The 17,474-nt window shown below is 45.8% G+C and overlaps 2 protein-coding genes across 3 annotated transcripts in view; both read right to left on the bottom strand.

Moving 5' to 3' along the window:
- The window catches only part of LOC107296062 (UPF0183 protein C16orf70 homolog), a gene marked incomplete at its 3' end in the record, with an annotated part of 17,770 nt that extends 15,086 nt beyond the window's left edge, over positions 1-2,684 (bottom strand). Inside the window, exon 1 of the mRNA XM_015825404.1 lies at positions 2,564-2,684. Within this exon, the coding sequence (XP_015680890.1) occupies positions 2,564-2,627 (64 nt within the window). The remainder of the gene's footprint in view (positions 1-2,563) is intronic.
- Positions 2,685-12,628: 9,944 nt separating this feature from the next.
- Positions 12,629-17,474, bottom strand: part of CBFB (core-binding factor subunit beta) — a 33,817-nt gene continuing 28,971 nt past the window's right edge. For both annotated transcript variants that reach the window (XM_029285968.1, XM_029285969.1), the window contains exon 5: positions 12,629-15,376. In XM_029285968.1, the coding sequence (XP_029141801.1) occupies positions 15,308-15,376 (69 nt within the window). In that variant the 3' untranslated portion in view covers positions 12,629-15,307. The remainder of the gene's footprint in view (positions 15,377-17,474) is intronic.

Below are 17,474 nucleotides of genomic sequence, written 5' to 3' on the forward strand. Positions count from 1 at the left end.
GCGGCGGCGGCAGCGCGGAAGGGAGGCAGCATTCGCTCCATAAGACGCACAGACATTTTCCCCCATCTTTTGGGGGTGAAAAAGTGCGTCTTATAGAGCGAAAAATACGGTATATTTTATTCTTCGTTGAATCTCCAGAAAGTTGGGGAAGAAAAAAGAAATGCAAAGACTGCTCGTTAAGCTGCTTTTTCGTCACTGTTGTAACTGTGATATTGGTCACTAAATGAGGACCACCGCTAAGTGACTAACATTTCACATCACCTCAAATCAAGTCCCCGGAAGGCACTCCAGGCATGAAAATAACCCAGGTTTCAAAGCCACCCAATAAGGAATTCTGGTAATGCAAATGCAGGATTGAAACCGAGACAAAACTAGATCCGATTCTTCCTTTCAGACTTGTTTTTGTTTTAAAAAATACTTTTGGTTCTGTTTTTCCCTCTGACAACCTGTGCATAAGGCTATTCCATTTTATCTTTTAAAGAGCCCTAAGGAGCTAAAGATACTGGCCAGGCCAAGAATATTCAGCATAAGGATGGAGGTTCATTCTCAGAGCTTATTTCCAAATGTGTCGTTACCAGGCTGAGCAACATCTTCAGCGGAGTTGAGGGGGGGGGTCTCTGTGCCTGTGTTTTTCTGCTTATAAAGGCTTTGTGTGCTCATAGGTCTTGTGATGGCTCAGGTGTGGGTGTGTCAAGCGAGGGTCTTGTAATGGCTCTTGTGATGGAGAGGTCATGTCAGATGAGGGTCACTGGGAGGTGAAGTGCTGGCTGTGGGGGGCTTGAATGGGTGGGTTGAGGGTCAATGCTGTCCCTGGTGGGCTGTGATTTCAATTCCGAGGGGTTCGTAGGCTGGTTGTAGGTTGATGTGTCTGTTGATGGAATTGCTTGTGCAATGCCAGGCTTTGATGAACACACGCATGTGGAGGGTGGTAGCGTGCCAATGCATCTGGAATTATTCCAATCAAATTGGTGCTGTTTGGTGTCAGTCTGGGTAGAGATTAGGGATTTGGGATCGTGGTGTTTGACTGCCAGCCGACATTCATGTATTCTGGTTTTTAATCAACCTGGTGTTTGTCCCACGTGGAACTGGTTGCAATTGTTGCAGTTAATTTTGTAAATTACATTGTTTCTTTCATCCTTCTGTATCTTGCCTTCGGTTCTGGATAATTCCTGGCGGAGTGTGGCTGTGGGTTTGTGGGCTGTTGCTATTCCTAGGGGTTGGGGAATTCTGGCTGTCATTTCAGCCAGAAATGACTGTCAGCCTAGTTATCTTTGCCTCTTTTCAAATTTTACATCCAGCGTTTTAAGTTTCAACATTTCATTTTCCTACCAGCCAGAGTCTCTCTGTGAGGGAGAGGGTCTGTTTCTGATGGACACAATAAAATGAAAGCAAAGAAGGATTTGAACTGGTCTCTCTTGGGTTCAAGCAAAATGCAGGCTTAAGTCAGGATCTGATCAGTCCTTCTGCCTTTCCATCTAGCGAGGCCAAGAAAGCTGGCGACAAATATTGAATAAAACCAAAACTTGCCCTTTCTGAAGACTTCAAGTCCACCAGCTGTCACCCAAACCGCTTCACCACCCCTTCCCGTCTTCCTGGCATCCTAGCTGCCAGCTTGCCAGCTTCCTTCCGAAATATGGCACCCAGAACAGAATGTGGGAAAACACCCCATCTCTTTTTAGCCCAGCTTCCCACAAGGCCACATGCCAGGTGATCTGAGCAACACCCATGTGATGGCTGATACATGTTGCTAAACACGCTGGAGTCCCGAAGCCAAACCAAAACAGATCACGACCCCTTTTAAGGACACGCAACAGTATGCAAGAAGCCTTCTTAAAATACTTAACAGAGTTTTGCAAAAGAAAAAAGGACAAAAAAAAAAATTAAAATAATCCTAGCCTTATCCTGGAAGTGGCATTGTTAAAGCACTCGGCGAGGTGCTAATTTACTAAATGCAGGCAGGAAAGCTGCCAAAACATATCTCCATTTCAGCTCTCCTTTATATTTTAAAGTTCATTTCAAATGTATGTATTTTAAGCTTTAAAAACCGTTATGTTAGATCTCCACTTTGCAAAACGTTAAAGAAAAAACGTTTAAAGGCATTTTTCTCAAGCTTAGTAACTTTAAGCTGGGTGGACTTCGACTCCCAGGATCCCCCAGCCAGCCAGCCACACTATGAATTCTGGGAGTGGAATCCACCCAGCTCAAAGCTGCCGAGATTGAGAAACATTGGTTTAAATGCTCCCAATCAATTAATTCACCATAAGCTTCTAAACCAGTGTTTCTCAACCTTGACAATTTTACGGCATGTGGACTTCAACTCCCAGAATTCCACAGCCAGCAATGCTGGCTGTGGAATTCTGGGAGTTGAAGTCCACATGCCGTAAAATTGTCAAGGTTGAGAAACACTGTTCTAAACAGCACCGAAGATGAATCTTCCCCCCCAAACAGATGGGGTGGTTCAGATCGAGATTCTCTTCATCCACAGTTGGTGCTGTGTCAGTAGTGGATGATGGGATTGAAATCCAACCCAGTAAAGAAACGTGACAAAGTTGGATCCACTTACCCAGGGTGAATTCCCATTGTTCATTCCCAAGAGATCGTTCGGGAAGAACTTCTAAATCTAGCATTGGTTTAAACAGAATGGCCCGGCTGCCCTTCGCTGGTTCCCGATATGAACCGTAGTTCGTCCTGACAGATGGAGAGAGAGAGAAAAAAAAGGGGGGGTTATTCTTCCCTTCTTATCGCAGGTCTCACCCCAAAAGCCAAGGTATGCTCTCTCCAAGCTCGGAGAGGGTCCCTTCATCCCCAAATTCCCACTTCTGTTGCTTTTTTCTTCACAAGAACTTTCCTCCCCCCTCCCCCCCCCGGCCTTAGATCCCTATTTAAAGATGGGAGAAAATGCCCAAACCCTTTAAAGATGCAATATCTTGCAGCAGGCAGATTAAATCCCGTAATATTCTCCTCTTTCTCTCTCCTTCATGGGATACTCGGACACAGGGATTGCGTTCACAAGTGACAGGCAGGCCATCTGGCCTGTTTGCTCCCTCCTCTGCCCACCCCTCCCCTTTTGTGCCTCTGCCAGGAGTAACAACAGTGAGTCTAATCGATCCCTCGCCCGCCCGCCTGCCAAAGTTTGGGATAATTTTTTTCTCGGTCATGGACATACCCTGAAACCAGAGAGGGGTTTTCCCCAAGAGGAAAAACCCCACCGATGCGCCTGAAATGACCGATGGTCATGGTTCCCACAACCGGCCCAAATAACACGCCGGTTGTGTGAACCTACAAGTTCACGTATTGTGCAGATCCAGGGGAAGAGGCGGATTCAACGCCACCTGAGGAGGATCGGCGTGAAGGTGTGGGAGGACCCTGACCATCTCCAAAAAGCCACACAGCACCCCCATCCCTGACCCCCCCCCCCAAAAGGATGGTGCTGGAATACAAGTCCCAGCAGTCTGGCTGAGAGACAGAGGAGGCTGGGAATGGTGGTTTTCCACAGCTGGGGGACCCCCTTCCCTTTTTGTATGCCCTCCTGTCCCATCAGAGGGATGGGGGGGGTCTGTTTGTGGGCTTAATCCCCTCCTGGGCTCCTTATTGTCTTAGCAGGGACAATAGTCCCAGGGACAGCCCCCCCCATACAGTGGGGGAGGGCAGACTGCCTGGCAAGGGTACCCCACCCCTTTATTTATGTAAGCATGGGGGGGCTGCTTCACCCCCGTCCCAAAAGAGGGGTCTGCACAAGAGATGCCTCCCCATTATGGGGAGGGGGCTGGCTTTGGATCTGGAAAGACCCCTCCTCCTCGCCGGTCTTCCTCCCCGGGAGAAGCCCCGCTCCTCCTCCTCCTCCTCCTCGCCTCCCCCCCCCGCCTGGCCTTCTCCAACCTGGCGCCCTCCAGAGGCTCGGGGGAGGCTGGGGGCGATGGGGGGGTGCAGTGGGGGCTGGGGAGCGTCACCCCCCTTCCCCGAGGCGCAGGGCCCTCCCGCCGGGCAGAGGGGCGCGGCTACCCCCCCCCGCAGCCCCCCCGGAGCAGAAACGGCGCCCCCCGCCCCCAAGGCGCTCTGGCTTGGGTGGGGGGCTCCTTCTGGCACCCCCGCAAAGGCGCCGGGGCAGAGCCGGGGGGGACCCCTGCCCTCCCTCGCCCCCCGGCGGCGCCCGCCCCTCCCTGCCCGGGGGTGGCGGCTGCCCGGGAGGGGGCGGCGGGGCTGCGACTCACCTCACTTGCGGCTGCCGCAAAAAGCATGAAAATCGCCGCCGCCGCCGCCGCCAGCCCAGCAGGGGAGGGGAGGGGGGAGGAGGAAGAGGGGGGAGGAAGGGGCCGCGCCTGCGCGCTGAGGGCCCGCCGCGGAGAGAGCCCTGCCCGAGTTCAGGGGCGCCCCGCCTCCTCCTCCTCCTCCTCCCGGGGGGAGGAGGGAGAACTCTGCGCATGCTCAGAGGGGCCCCGTCGCTTTCTACCCCCCCCGGTGGAAAGGAGGCTCCCTTTTCCCTCCCCCCTTGCAATCTCGAGGGAGAAGCCCTCTGCACGTGCTCAGGGACACCCCCGCCTCCTCCCTCCTTCCCTCCCTCCCTCCAGGGGGGGAGAGCTCTGCGCATGCTCAAAGGAGCCCCATCGCTTTTCCCCGGTAGAAAGGAGCCTCCCCCTCTTTCCCCCCCCTGCAATCTCGGACAGAGAAAGCCTCTGCACGTGGTCAGGAACACCTCTCCCCACCCTTCCCTCCCTCCAGGGGGAGAATTCTTCGCATGCTCAGAGGCATCCCATGTGTTCTACCCACTGGAAACGGGGTTGCTCTTTTCCTGCAATCTCAAGGTGTGGTGGTGGTGGGGGGTCCCAGAGGCGCCCCATCTCTTCTCCCCTTCAGGAAAGGAAGCTCTGTTTCTACAGTCTCGAAGCGTGGGGAGGGGGAAGGAGGAGAGAAGCGCTCTGCACGTGCTCAGAAGCTTTTTCTTCTTGCAGCTATGGGGGTGCTGGGGAATCCGGGGATGGGGCTCGGGGTCCCCTCCCCTTCTTGCTCTCCTCCTTCCCTGGAGGGAGGGGTGTTGTTGTTGTTGCACGGGTCTCCCTTTGCTCCCAGAATAGGACAAGGGTGGGACTGGTGGAACTCTGCACGATCTCAGAGGCACCTTTGATCACGTCCTTCCGCCTTTGGGGAAGGGGACTGGAAGTTGACCCCGGAAGGAAGGAGAGAGAGGAAGGCAGGGAAGGAGGAAGGAAGGAAGGAGAGAGGAAGGCAGGAAAGGAGGAAAGAAGAGAAGGAAGGAAGGAAGGAGGAAGAGTGAAAGGGAGGGAGGAAGGAAGGAGAGAGAGGAAGGCAGGGAAGGAGGAAGGAAGGAAGGAGAGAGGAAGGCAGGATTCCTCCTTTCTTCTCTTCCTTCCTTCCTCCTTCTCACCTTCCCTCCCACCTTCCTTCCTCTCTCTCCTTCCGTCTTTCACTCCTTCTCTTCTTTCCTTCCTTTTATGATCTTACTATTACGTTATTCTTAAGATGGTTTCCGTTTACACCTTGGCGACTTCTTTTGATCTCTTGAAATGAAACCCACAGACCCTTTCAGAAGCTTCTGGAGATAACAATTTTGAATGCTGAGTAACATCAGAGTAAGAGTAAGACACAGGGTGGATCAGAAGGTCTGGAATTGTACCTATGCACAGTGAAAGGTTATCCTTCCGGAGTGAGCCCATGTTCTGTCCAGGCAAAACCCCTTAACCATCAATTATCCAGGTTAGGTGCTTGCTGTACAGCAGTGTTTTTCAAACTTGGCAACTTTTAAGATGTGCGGGATTCAATTGGACCTCATGCTAGCTGGGCAGTTCTGGAAGTTGAAGCTCCCACATCTTAAAAAAGTTGCCAAGTTCGAAAAACACTGCTGTACACCAGGGGTAGTCAACCTTGGCTCTTTTATGACTCGTGGACTTCAACTCCCAGAATTCCTGAGCCAGCTAAGCTGGCTCAGGAATTCTGGGAATTGAAGTCCACGAGTCATAAAAGAGCCAAGGTTGACTACCCCTGCATGTACACTAAGCCAGAATGCAACCACGCCAAAGAAAACTGACTTAAGGTTGACGCATAACAATTTTATATTAACCCTGACAATGTACAGCAAGGGCCATAAGAATGCAAACACAACCGTTGCCCAGGTTTTGTGTTGTGCGGCTGTAGTGTTTTGAAAAGTAAAAGACTGATGCCATCTAGTGGCCACTCGGAATCAGTACTTGAACAGCAATAGCAAGAGTTGGGAGGGACCTGGGAGGTCTTCTAGTCCAACCCCTTGCTCTAGCACAGGGGTCTTCAAGCTTGGCAACTTTTAAGACTGGCTGAGGAATTCTGGGAGTTGAAGTCCACAAGTCTTAAAAGTTGCCAAGTTCGAAGAGCCCTGCGCTAGCAGGAGACCCTGTACTAGAGGCGACCAACCTTGGCAACTTGAAGAAGTGCGGAATTCAAACTCCCAGAATTCCCCAGCCAGCCGTTGAAAAACAGCTGGGTGACTTTGGGCCAGTCATTCTCAGCCCAACCCACCTCACAGGGTTGTTGTAGGGAAAATAGGAAAAGGAAAGAATACATGTATGTTTGCCACCCTGGGATATAAAAATAACAAAGGCAGGATAAAATATAAATAAAATAATAAAGACTGGACTGCCACCTGTCAGAAATGGTACAGGGTCTCCTGGTTGGGTGAGGGGTTGGACTAGATGACCTACAAGGTTCTGTTCTATTCTGTTTCTGTTCTGTTCTATTCCGTTCCATTCCATTTTCTATTCCATTTTCTATTCCATTCCAGTTCCGTTCCATTCCATTCCATTCTATTCTATTCTATTCTACTCTACTCTACTCTACTCTATTCTTTTTTCTGTTCTCTAAAAGATGCTGGAGGACATGCAAACGTGTAGGTGGCCTTCCAACAACCATCTGCATTGCACAAACTCGGTGTCACTGTGGTGTGGCCAACCATTTGTCTTTGCTTATTCACAATGTTTGGGTTCATCATCCCACGATCCGACTTTTGAAGAATTGTACCGGCATCCCGCCCTCTGCCTTTCTCGGCTCCTTCCTCTCTGGCGCTTTGCCACAGTTTGTCTGTGTTTAAAGTTGGGTGGCCAAGCTGGGCTTGAAGGACACATGTGTCGGGGAAGAAAGCATGTTGTGATGGAGAAATGAGAAAGAGCTGGGGGGGGGGGGGGAGAGACATTTTGCTAGAAGAAAAGTCACAATTCATTTTTTCTCTTTGGCTCCATCTTGTGGACAATTCCAGCCACTTGTGGAATGCAACTGTATATAGCAGTGGTGGTGAACCTATGGCACAGGTGCCAGAGGCGGCACTCAGAGCCCTCTCTATGGGCATGCGCGCTGTCGCCCCAGTCCTAGGCCTTCAGCTGGGTTTTATAAAACCTTTTCGCTTTAGGCCTCCACCGCCATGTGCAAAAAAAAAAAAAAAGGTTCAATCAGTCAATTTCAACTTCTCGCGGGAAAAAAAAGATCTTGCAAAGTTGGAATTGATTGATTGAACTTTTCAGTCCCACCCAGTCTGCCGTTACCACCGCAGCCACGCCCACCCAATGGGCCACACCCACCCGGCACTCGACGATGCGTAAGTGGGTTTTGGGTTGCAGTTTGGGCACTCGGTCTCTAAAAGGTTCGCCATCACTGGTATATAGCTCATGTCAACGCGGCTTCTTAAGCTGGTCAACGAATAGTTAGCTGTATCCATCAGATTTTCTATTTGCATCGGGGTTGGTTTTTTGGTTCCCTGGGGCATTCTGTGAAGCGGTACCCTCCTAGGAGAATACCAAAAAAAAGCACCCTCCGGGGATTGATTGTCTGCTGGGGCAACGGTTACCCTATCTGGCCAATTCATCTGAGATCTGGTGATCCTTCTCCAGGAAGTCACATGGGCTGAGGACGATGGGGCCTGTGTTTGGGCCCTCTGGCAGACTGCGGTTGGGAAAAAGCTGCTCCAGATATTGAAGCAGCTTCCTTCCTCTGTCCTTCCTTCCTTCCTTCCTTCCTTCCTTCCTTCCTTCCTTCCTTCCTTCCTTCCTTCCTCCAGCCAAGCAGAGTCCCTCTGATATTCCCAACCATCAATCCTGCTGGGAAGAACCCACGTCTTACCCATCCCCATCCCCAACTCTGCTCCAGCCCCAGGGCTACCCAACCCTTTTCCCCCTGCCTTCCGAGTGAAGGAAAGAGCCAAGCGGGATAAATCCACTGCGATCCCTTTGAGGAGAGCCCTCCAGAAACTCAGTTGAACAGCCATGAGCAGGCTGAGCTCAACCACAGCTCCGCCAACATGGTTTTCATTTCGGGTAGCCTCTGTCCCACCCGCCAAGCCTGAGGAAGTCGGGGCGGGGGCAGTGGGGGGCCCCTCACTTAGTTGCTCAGTAGCTTTGACAGGCTGTTTGTGGCACTTTCAGACCCATCATTTCTTCCGGGGGAGGGGGAGGCGTTTCCCCCCCCCAAAAAAAACCTTGCCCAGATGTGGTTGTGCTGAGAAAGAAGGGGGGGGGGAAAGAATAGGACCCTGCTTGGCAGGAACATGAGGTCACCCCCTAAGCCTGGAGTTGTGGGGTGGGGGGAGGCTGTTAACCACAAAATAGCAGTTGCTCTCAACGGCCACTTCCCTCCTCCGCCCCCCCGCCATCGGCGCGCACCGCTTCTCCTGACATGCTTCCCCCCCTTTGGGCTCATTACAATGGCATCAATGTAGGAAAACTTGGCCCTGCCCGATTCTGTGATTCATGCCGAGTTAGGTCTAAATTTGTACCTCTCATTAGAAACAGATGCCTTGCTTGGCTGGGCCTGATTTTTCAAGCTAACTTTACTGATAATAATACATCTTGCATGTCAGATCAGAGGCCCCCGGGTCCACCGGGCTGCACCTAACAGGAGTCTTGGCTCAGCTGCTTCCCATCTCCCAGGTTTTGGAAAGGGAGGTGGGCTTGCCTTTCTGCTTGGGGGAGGAGGAGAAGGGGGGGGAGACAGTGGAGCAGGGGGTTCTGCCACAGAAAGAGGGGGTCCAGAAAGCAAAGAGGATGGCCTCAAGCATGTGTTTGCAGCCCTGACCTTTTTTTTTTTTTTTTACATGCCTAAAAAAATATTCAGGTGACGTGACAGCGGTTTCCAATATTTGTGGGGCTGCAACAAAGAAGGGGGGGGGGCTCAGTTTAATTCTCCAAGGCGCTTAAAGGCAAGACAAGAAGCAACGGATGGAAACTAATGAAGGAGAGAAGCAACCTGGAATTAAGGAGAAACTTCCTGACAGTGGGGACAAGTAAACCGGTGGAAGGGCTTGCTTTCAGAAGTTGTGGCTGCCCCATCCCTGCAGGCTTTTAAGAAGAGACTGGACAGCCAGCTGTCTGAAACGGTATGGGTTTTCCTGCCTGAGCAGGGGGTTGGACTAGAAGACCTCCAAGGTCCCTTCCACCTGTTCTGTCAATCCCGCAGAGCTTTGAACCTGCTCTTCTTCAAAAGGGACGAACAAGAGAAACAGAAAACAAAGGAGAACTTCTGATTACAAGAGATGGGCACATCCTGATAAAATAAATCCATGGCTCAGCTCAACGTTCTCCAACCCAAGGTCCTTGAGGTGTGCTGATAGTTAAGATGGCAATTCCCATGAACTATCATAGGTTTCAGGGGCTGTTCCTGGCCTTGTACATAGTTTACAGCCTGAATAGTAGCCTGTCAGGATAAAATACTTCTTGAAGTCTACATCATCTTCCGCTGCCTGGAGATATTCTGGACAAACGACAAGTCAGTTTAATACCAATGCAAGCGTCTTTTTGTGGGGCATCAAAGGAACCCTTCAAGAATTGCTCCCGCGGACAATAAGGGCTGCGTGTGAAGAGTGCATTTTTCCCACATAGCATTGTTTATTCCTGGAACGATCTTGGGACCACACCCAGCCTCACATGGTCATCTGACCATGCCTTGAAGCTATCCTGACTTTAAAGTGTTGTGGGAAACTCCTTAAGGCGTTTTTTTTTTTTTTTATTCATACCCCCCATCAAATCTTTGGTCGTCTCTGACTTTTTCCAGAAAAAGAAAGCAAAGCAGATCCAGCCATGTTTTTCAGTTGCAGCCTTCATATTGGAAGGTCACCCATTATCCCTTCTCTGCCTCGGTGTATGTTTTATGATCTTTTAATTACTTAATTAATTGCTGATGCTCTTTTAGCATATATATTTTTTTTTCTAAGTGCAAACAGCCGAGACTTGACGGAGAGTATAGGCTGGTAGAACATGCAAGCGATAAATAAGTAAGTTTTGATCTGCGGAGAGAAGGAAAATAGATTAGATTGGTTGGCGAGATTGCCGGTAACATCACTGTACATCAGTACGTATGACCGCAATTGAGCCCTTAACTTTCCATTGCTAAGCAAGGCGGTTGTTAAATGAATTCTGCTGCCCCATTTTGCCATCTTTCTCGTCAAGAGTTCGTAAGTGAATCAGTGCAGCCGTTAACTGAGTAACACGGCCGTTAAACGAATCTGGCTTCCCCATTGACTTTGCTTGTCAGAAGGTCGCAAAAAAAAGGGATCACATAACTCCGGGACACTGCAATGGACACAAATACATGCCAGTCGGTGCAACAGTTAAGTGTGAAAAATGATCGTAAGTCACTTTTTTTTCCAGTGTGGTCTTAAGTCTGAATGGTCGGTAAACAAATGGCTGTAACCTGAGGACTAATAGTAATAATAAAGTTGGAAGGGACCTTGGAGGCCATCTAGTCCAACCTCCTGCTCAGGCAGGAAATCCTATACCATTTCAGACAAATGGCTGTCCAGTCTCTTCTTAAAAACTTCCAGTGTTGGAGCATTCACCGCTTCTGGAGGCAGGTTGTTCCACTTGTTAATTGTTCTAACTCTCAGGAAATTTCTCCTTAGTTCTAGGTTGCTTCTCTCCTTGATTAGTTTCCACCCTTTGCTTCTCGTCCTGCCTTCAGGCGCTTTGGAGAATAGCTTGACTCCCTCTTCTTTGGGGCAGCCCCTGAGATATTGGAACACGGCTATCTTGTCACTCCTAGTCCTTCTCTTTGTTAGACTACAGAATAACAGAGTTGGGACCTTAGAGGTCATCTAGTCAACCCCCCTGCTCTGGCAGGAAACCCTACACCATTTCGGACAAATGGCTGTCCAGTCTCTTCTTAAAAACTTCCAGTGTTGGATCATTCACCGCTTCTGGAGGCAGGTTGTTCCACTGGTTAATTGTTCTCACTGTCAGGAAGTTTCTCCTCAGTTCCAGGTTGCTTCTCTCCTTGATGAGTTTCCATCCGTTGCTTCTTCTCCCGCCTATCCAAGTTTTTCTTTCACTAAGCAGATATTACGTCGGCAATACCCCTCCGTTCTGCCCCCCAGAGGAGGGCAGCGGCCCTAGAACATTTATTTTCCCTGCAGTTCTGTGCACATTGATAAAAGCTTGGTCCTTTGCTGTCACTAAATACATTTTTAAATCCTCGCTTGCCTGCTCTCGGCTGGTTTGGACGGTTACTGTCATAAAAAAATAGCAGAGAAGACGACATGAATAGTGGAACACTTTACATTATTGGGGTAATAAACTGTATTACGTTGCAAGGAAATTTTTTTTAAAAAAGCAGCTGTATGTACAACTCTCCCAGGACGTTTCTTGCCCATTCAAACCCTTTCCCGGAGGTTTTTGTGAAAACTGAATTTTTAAAAAAAACATCTCTGCACCTGCTTCCTCCTCGCAATCCACTCCACCTGCTTCCATTGTTCCCAACATATCACAGATTTCCCAGCCCGGCCCCTCCCCAGTCATTTTGGGATGGGAGGACGTCGACGGGATCCGCTTGAAAGCCAAAGAGGTTGAAATCATTCAAATCCCAAATGGTAAAAAAAAAACAGCGCATCGTTTGCTGTGTGGTAGAAAGGATGCCTCTAGCGCTGGGTCACAACTCAGAGGAAAATCACAGGTGCATCTGTGGTCTGCTCTTGGCGTGTACCACAGCTGCAATTAACATTTGACGAAACCAGACCGTTGAGCAGTTCCATCATTGTTAGTTTAGCCGGGAATTCATTAGGTAGCCTTTGAACCCGCTCTGGAAAGATTTGGAGAAAGTTGGAACCTCTTCTGTTTGCGATTCTGCATCTCCTGTGCCAAGACAGAGCAGCTGGAAGTGGGCTTTTTCAGTAGCTTGTGTGTCACAGCTCTGGAAAACACCCACTGTTTGCATTCTCCTGTCTGTTTTAACAATAGTTTTTTTTTATTGAGGTTGCAAAAGAAGCCATTTAATTAAACGTAAGAGACCAAATTAGTTTAAACGGCATTACATTTCAAGATTTTAAATAGTAGGCATTGCAAACTTTTTCTGGGAGAGCAGGCACTGGAAAAGTTTCAGTGAACTGATGTTTAGTTCTGAAAATAAATTTCAGAACTAAATTCTCTATATTCCAGAAGCCAATGAAAAATATATGAGGTGTTACGGATGACTGAAGCAAAAACCTGAAATTTCTAATTTTTCAACTGCATACTGAGAATCTATTACGTTTTCTATGGCATAGAAAAGGTCAATAATTTGCCAAATATTTCTTTTTTTAAAAAGTCAGCACTTCTGATCCTAAGTGTTATGATTTGCCTGCACTGCTTCAGAATATCGTTACAAAGAAATAAACAGCCACTTAGTTTCACTATACAGAAGTTTATTATGAACATGACAGAGAAAAAAAGACAGCAAAAGCAACGTTGATGCTTTAAGGCAACTTCTTAAAAGATGTTCTATGAAGATGATGCAACTTCTGTTTAAATAGAAATTATGAAAATATCAAATTGCATCAATAACTTAATGTTTAAGTTGAACAGGTTTGCACTAAATAGTGAAGGAAAACACTTGTTGATCTTAATGCCAGCATTAAGATATAGTGGCCTCTTCTGACAATCATATCTTGCATCGCAAGCCATTAAATCAGGAAATTTCTAATTAACCATAGTTTCATGTGTAATCCAAACCAAAAAATGAACTTCCGGTCAAGGGGAAACTAGATTGCAAAATTGTGATGTCTTTCATATTCCGCATTATTCTCTAAATAATTGGAAATTGAAAACTATGATCAATTTTGGGTTTTAAATCAATTTTGATTTAATTGATTCTACTGTGAACTGCCTGAAAATATGGGCAAAGCCCCTTTGCATCCCACCTTATTAAAACCAAGCTGTGATCAATGGAATTGACCATAAGTAGCATAGTTTTAAGGAATAGGATAAAAATATTTACACGCAAAGGTCAATACGCAATAATATAGTTTGCATACTTAAGGTTTTTTTCCCTCCCTCAAATCATATTGGAAACAACCGGATAACATCATGCTATTTGCGAGTAAAAGGGAACAGAACATTATGGATGATAACAGCAGCTAGAAATTCTTTGAAGCATTATTTCTTAAGGAAAATTTTTAAAAAATACACTGAAAAAAAAGAGTATCAAAATTAATAAAATGAAGTGTGACAGTGATAACTCTGTTTAGAGATCTGTCTGAGAATAGTACCAACAATCAACCGTTACAGTAAAGATAAAATCCAGGGTTGTCACATATGGGAAATTTCAACAGCTATTAACATAAATCCGTAGTTGTTTCTAATTCAGCTCCCATTATTAAAAAAATAATGCATCAGAGTTATTCTACTTGGATCAGTAGAATATTTTGGGGAAGAGGAGTATATACAAAACAGTAGAAATATAAATGCAAAAAATAACTGGTAGGAGACAATTAGATGAGATGATTGCAGTTATACCATTATTACATCCTCAAAGCTAGTATGCAGAAGTTTAAAATCCTGAGGTTCAAATGATCTGTAGCCTTAATTACCAGCTTTAAGGTCTCTCCTTGACCTTCCCCAGTAAGAGTGGTATTCGTATGCTGGCTTACTGGTTTGTTTAACCCATAGCTGTTCATCGCTTTCATCTGCCACACCAACATATATGATTTGGAATGGTGCCGTGTCAATTTTTAAAAAGCCTGGAGACCTGAAGTAGGAAAACCTCACATTCCTGGTTTGCTGCCAGTGCTCATCTTGGCTAGCCACCTTCTTGCCCACTCATCCTCACGCTAAAGTCCTTGGCGGTGTTTGACGGTCAACTGTTGCATTACCCAATTATCAACAAACAAGCCCTTTATTTGTTGACTAAAAATAGTGGAAGACCAAGGAGCTATGTTAATTTTGCAAAATATAGGGCAGACCGAATCCTGCCCTGGCATTTTGCCTCTTGCCTTGGGTTTTACAGGGATGGCAGACTATTTTAAAACTGAAAAAAACCTGAAAATTCAGATAACTGTGATTCAACCTAAAAGGAGTATCCACTCTTTTGCCGATTGACCGTTATCTGCTCACTCTAAACATCTAAATGAATATTGCAGGCAGGTATTTCAAGTGGATTGCTTAGATAATCAGAGCAAAACTACTAGAGGCAACACAAAGCACAGAATACTTCTTGAATAATAAATGGAAGAAAACAAACAGAGCGAGGTGAATATTGATTAATGTTACCCAAAATCTTAACCCTATTGGAAAATACTGAATCAATGCGAAGTAAGCACACATACACACAAACAAAGGAATCTTGTAACCGGTATGAGATTTTGCGCACGCTGAACCATTATTTCAATGTCTCGATTTCAGTTAGAGAAAAATTAAGTTTCAGAAGAACAATTTCAGAATTCAATTTACAGCAGAATGTGCTGACAAGTTAAGATTCCTTTAAACATTTTGCCACTGGAAATGTAAACTAAAATAACAGGACACCACGGTACTTTTGAAAATAAAACCATGTAATTCAGTAAATCAATAGACAACACTCGTGTTACTTGGTTCAGGCTGCATAATGTAAAAGGGTAAAAGTCTTTTGCAAGTTGATAAAAAAGTGCAAAAAGAGACAACCACAAAGAGTGTGTGTCAAAAGCAAGAACACTACGACAAACTTCCAACGTCTCATATAAAATTAGCTTAGAAAGTTTTGGTTTCTTAAGAACTCACAAAAATTTATTTGGACCCATCCTGAAATGAACACGTGTCGGCTGAGGAACATTTTTATGGCTGCGTAAAATTCTCTCTCTGCTAAAATAGTGCCAAGAAATCATAAGCTTGCATAGAAAAACAAGAATCTCAAATTCCCATTGGCGACATGCTTAAAGAACAGAAATACAGGTAATGCAACGCAAACATAGTGCAAACCATGGCAGGACATGATAGTTTGGCTGCCGCAGATCAGGGAAAAGGTTATATATCCTTATATATATATATCCAGTCATCACAGTTTCTGGTCTTTTAATTCCATAATTTGCCAAGTTTAAAAAGCACAGCACTGCTTCTCAACGCAATTTGAGATCATCGCCACTTCCCAGGTTTGATCCAGGACTAGGGTCTTGTTGTCTTCTTGCCTAGATGAGACAAAGAGGACAGAAAGAGGGGATGGAACACAAATTAGAGATGATAGAATGTTGCAAATCAAATCAAAATGTTTTAGGTGACATTGGAAACCACCACGAGAACTAACACACTGAAAATGGAATGATAGATGGCCTTGGACTCATAACGCTGTGTCGGTGCCCAAATTGGAAGGTGTTAAAATATCCAGTTTTAAATTTAGATGTTTATCTAGGCATCTCTTCTCTTCTTTTGCAGAGGTTGTTCCTATATTTTTACAGAGTTAGATGCCCCAGGCAAGAAAACTTTAGTGCCAGAGTTCTGCTTTTTCACTTTCACCCTGATTTAGTCTCCACTAATTCCAGTTTTCCCTAACATTGGAATTTTCCATTTCACAGCTTCCATCTTTTGGCGTTACCGTTACGAAAAGCTAAAATCATCTTGTTTGATTACCACCTTTGAAAAAAGGATGTTTAACGACAGACTTACAACCGTTCATTTAGTGACTCTTCGAAGTGACAGCGACGCTGAAAAAAGCGACTTACGACTGTTTTTCACGCAACCGTGGCAGCCATTCCCGTGGTCACGTGATTAAAATTCGAGATGCTTGGCAACTGGCTCCTATATCTTTGATAGTATGTGAAAAATTAGCCAAGCCCATCAATCTTTTTCCCCCTTTCTAAAAGGAAGGCAAGATAACCTAAATTAGATGTACCTTCTGCACATCTACACGTTCTCAATATTGGCTGTTGGAAGTGCCTTCTCCTTTATATTTCAGAATTATATTATGATTTGTGAGTTTCAAAGAGGGAAAAGAACACAACAACCTGAAAAGTTGTTTAATGTCCACAGAAATATGGCTTCTTTCTGAACAAGAGGCTGGACTGCTGTGTAAAAATGCCAGCTTTCTTTTTGCTTAGAATTTGCACTGAATGTAGTGCAGAGCAGATAATCTTTGCAAGTCAAGCAATCCTGTAATATATGCTTTTCTTTCAGTCAATACAGGCTAAAAAGGGCTGAGCAACAGTGAAACGCTGACCGACAGTGATCAATAATAATTATATATTTATAGCATCACTATTAACATGAAAGTTCTTTTTCAAATAAAAGCATTTTTTTCCCTAATGGAAAAAATACCGAAGAAGCTAAGACCTGCAATGGACTTTCAAAAGGCACATAAAGATTGGTCCAGCTGAGAAAAAATGAATTAATGTGCCAAGGATTCAGTTTTCAGTTGAGAAATTGCCCATAGCTTACAGTTTCATGTTACTTTTTCAAGGAAAAGCTTTTGGTTTTTACTGTAATTGTATTTTCTTATGTTTTATAATCTTACAAGCTTCTTTGGTAAGACTTGTGTGTCCTGAAAAACAGGCTAAACATCTCTTAAATAAACAAAGGCTATCACAGCCTCAATTAAATGAGTTGAGTTCAGCATTTCAAAACATGCAAAGCAATTTTTCCATGACCATATAGCCTGATATTAAATGTCACTTCCCCTTGTCTGTTTTCTATAGAAACCCATCAACCAAAGGGTAAGACATAATAATTTTCTTATATTTATACTCAAGGCAACATTTTTCTTGCCTCTAGACTACACAATTTAAAAGCTTGCCATACAGAGGATCTTGCTTCGACACAGAACTGCTTGAGCCATGCAGAATTCTAAATTTCTACAGTGCAGTAAAAGGGTTATATAATTACATAAAGATACATGTATCCTTTTGGAAGTTTAATGCAAGTATAGTTGCTGTCTTCCCACAAGGCGAAACAGCATCTTTTGTAAAATCCCCATCATGTGGTGGGGCTTGTGGTGAGACAAAGCTACCCACAAGAATAGCAGCAACGGCAGCACACTGGCAATCTCCTGTCTGTGGCATTAAAGTGTATCCAGCAAACAAAACCCTTGCAATGTTCTTGTTTGAACTGATTTATATATCATGTTACATTGTACAAAAGGGATAAGCAAAGCAGCTAGCTTGGCCTATCTATCTTAGCTTCTGCAGCTCGGGCTGTCCGAGGGGAGATAACAACACATAGTAGAAGGACTGGCATTAAGAAGATATATGCCTGCTCTGCTTCTCTGGTCAATAAGGAAGAGTAATAAATTAGGGA

This window comes from Protobothrops mucrosquamatus, unplaced genomic scaffold (assembly GCF_001527695.2).
Source record: "Protobothrops mucrosquamatus isolate PMUCROS unplaced genomic scaffold, P.Mucros_1.0 scaffold2624, whole genome shotgun sequence".
Taxonomy (NCBI): Eukaryota; Metazoa; Chordata; class Lepidosauria; order Squamata; family Viperidae; genus Protobothrops; species Protobothrops mucrosquamatus.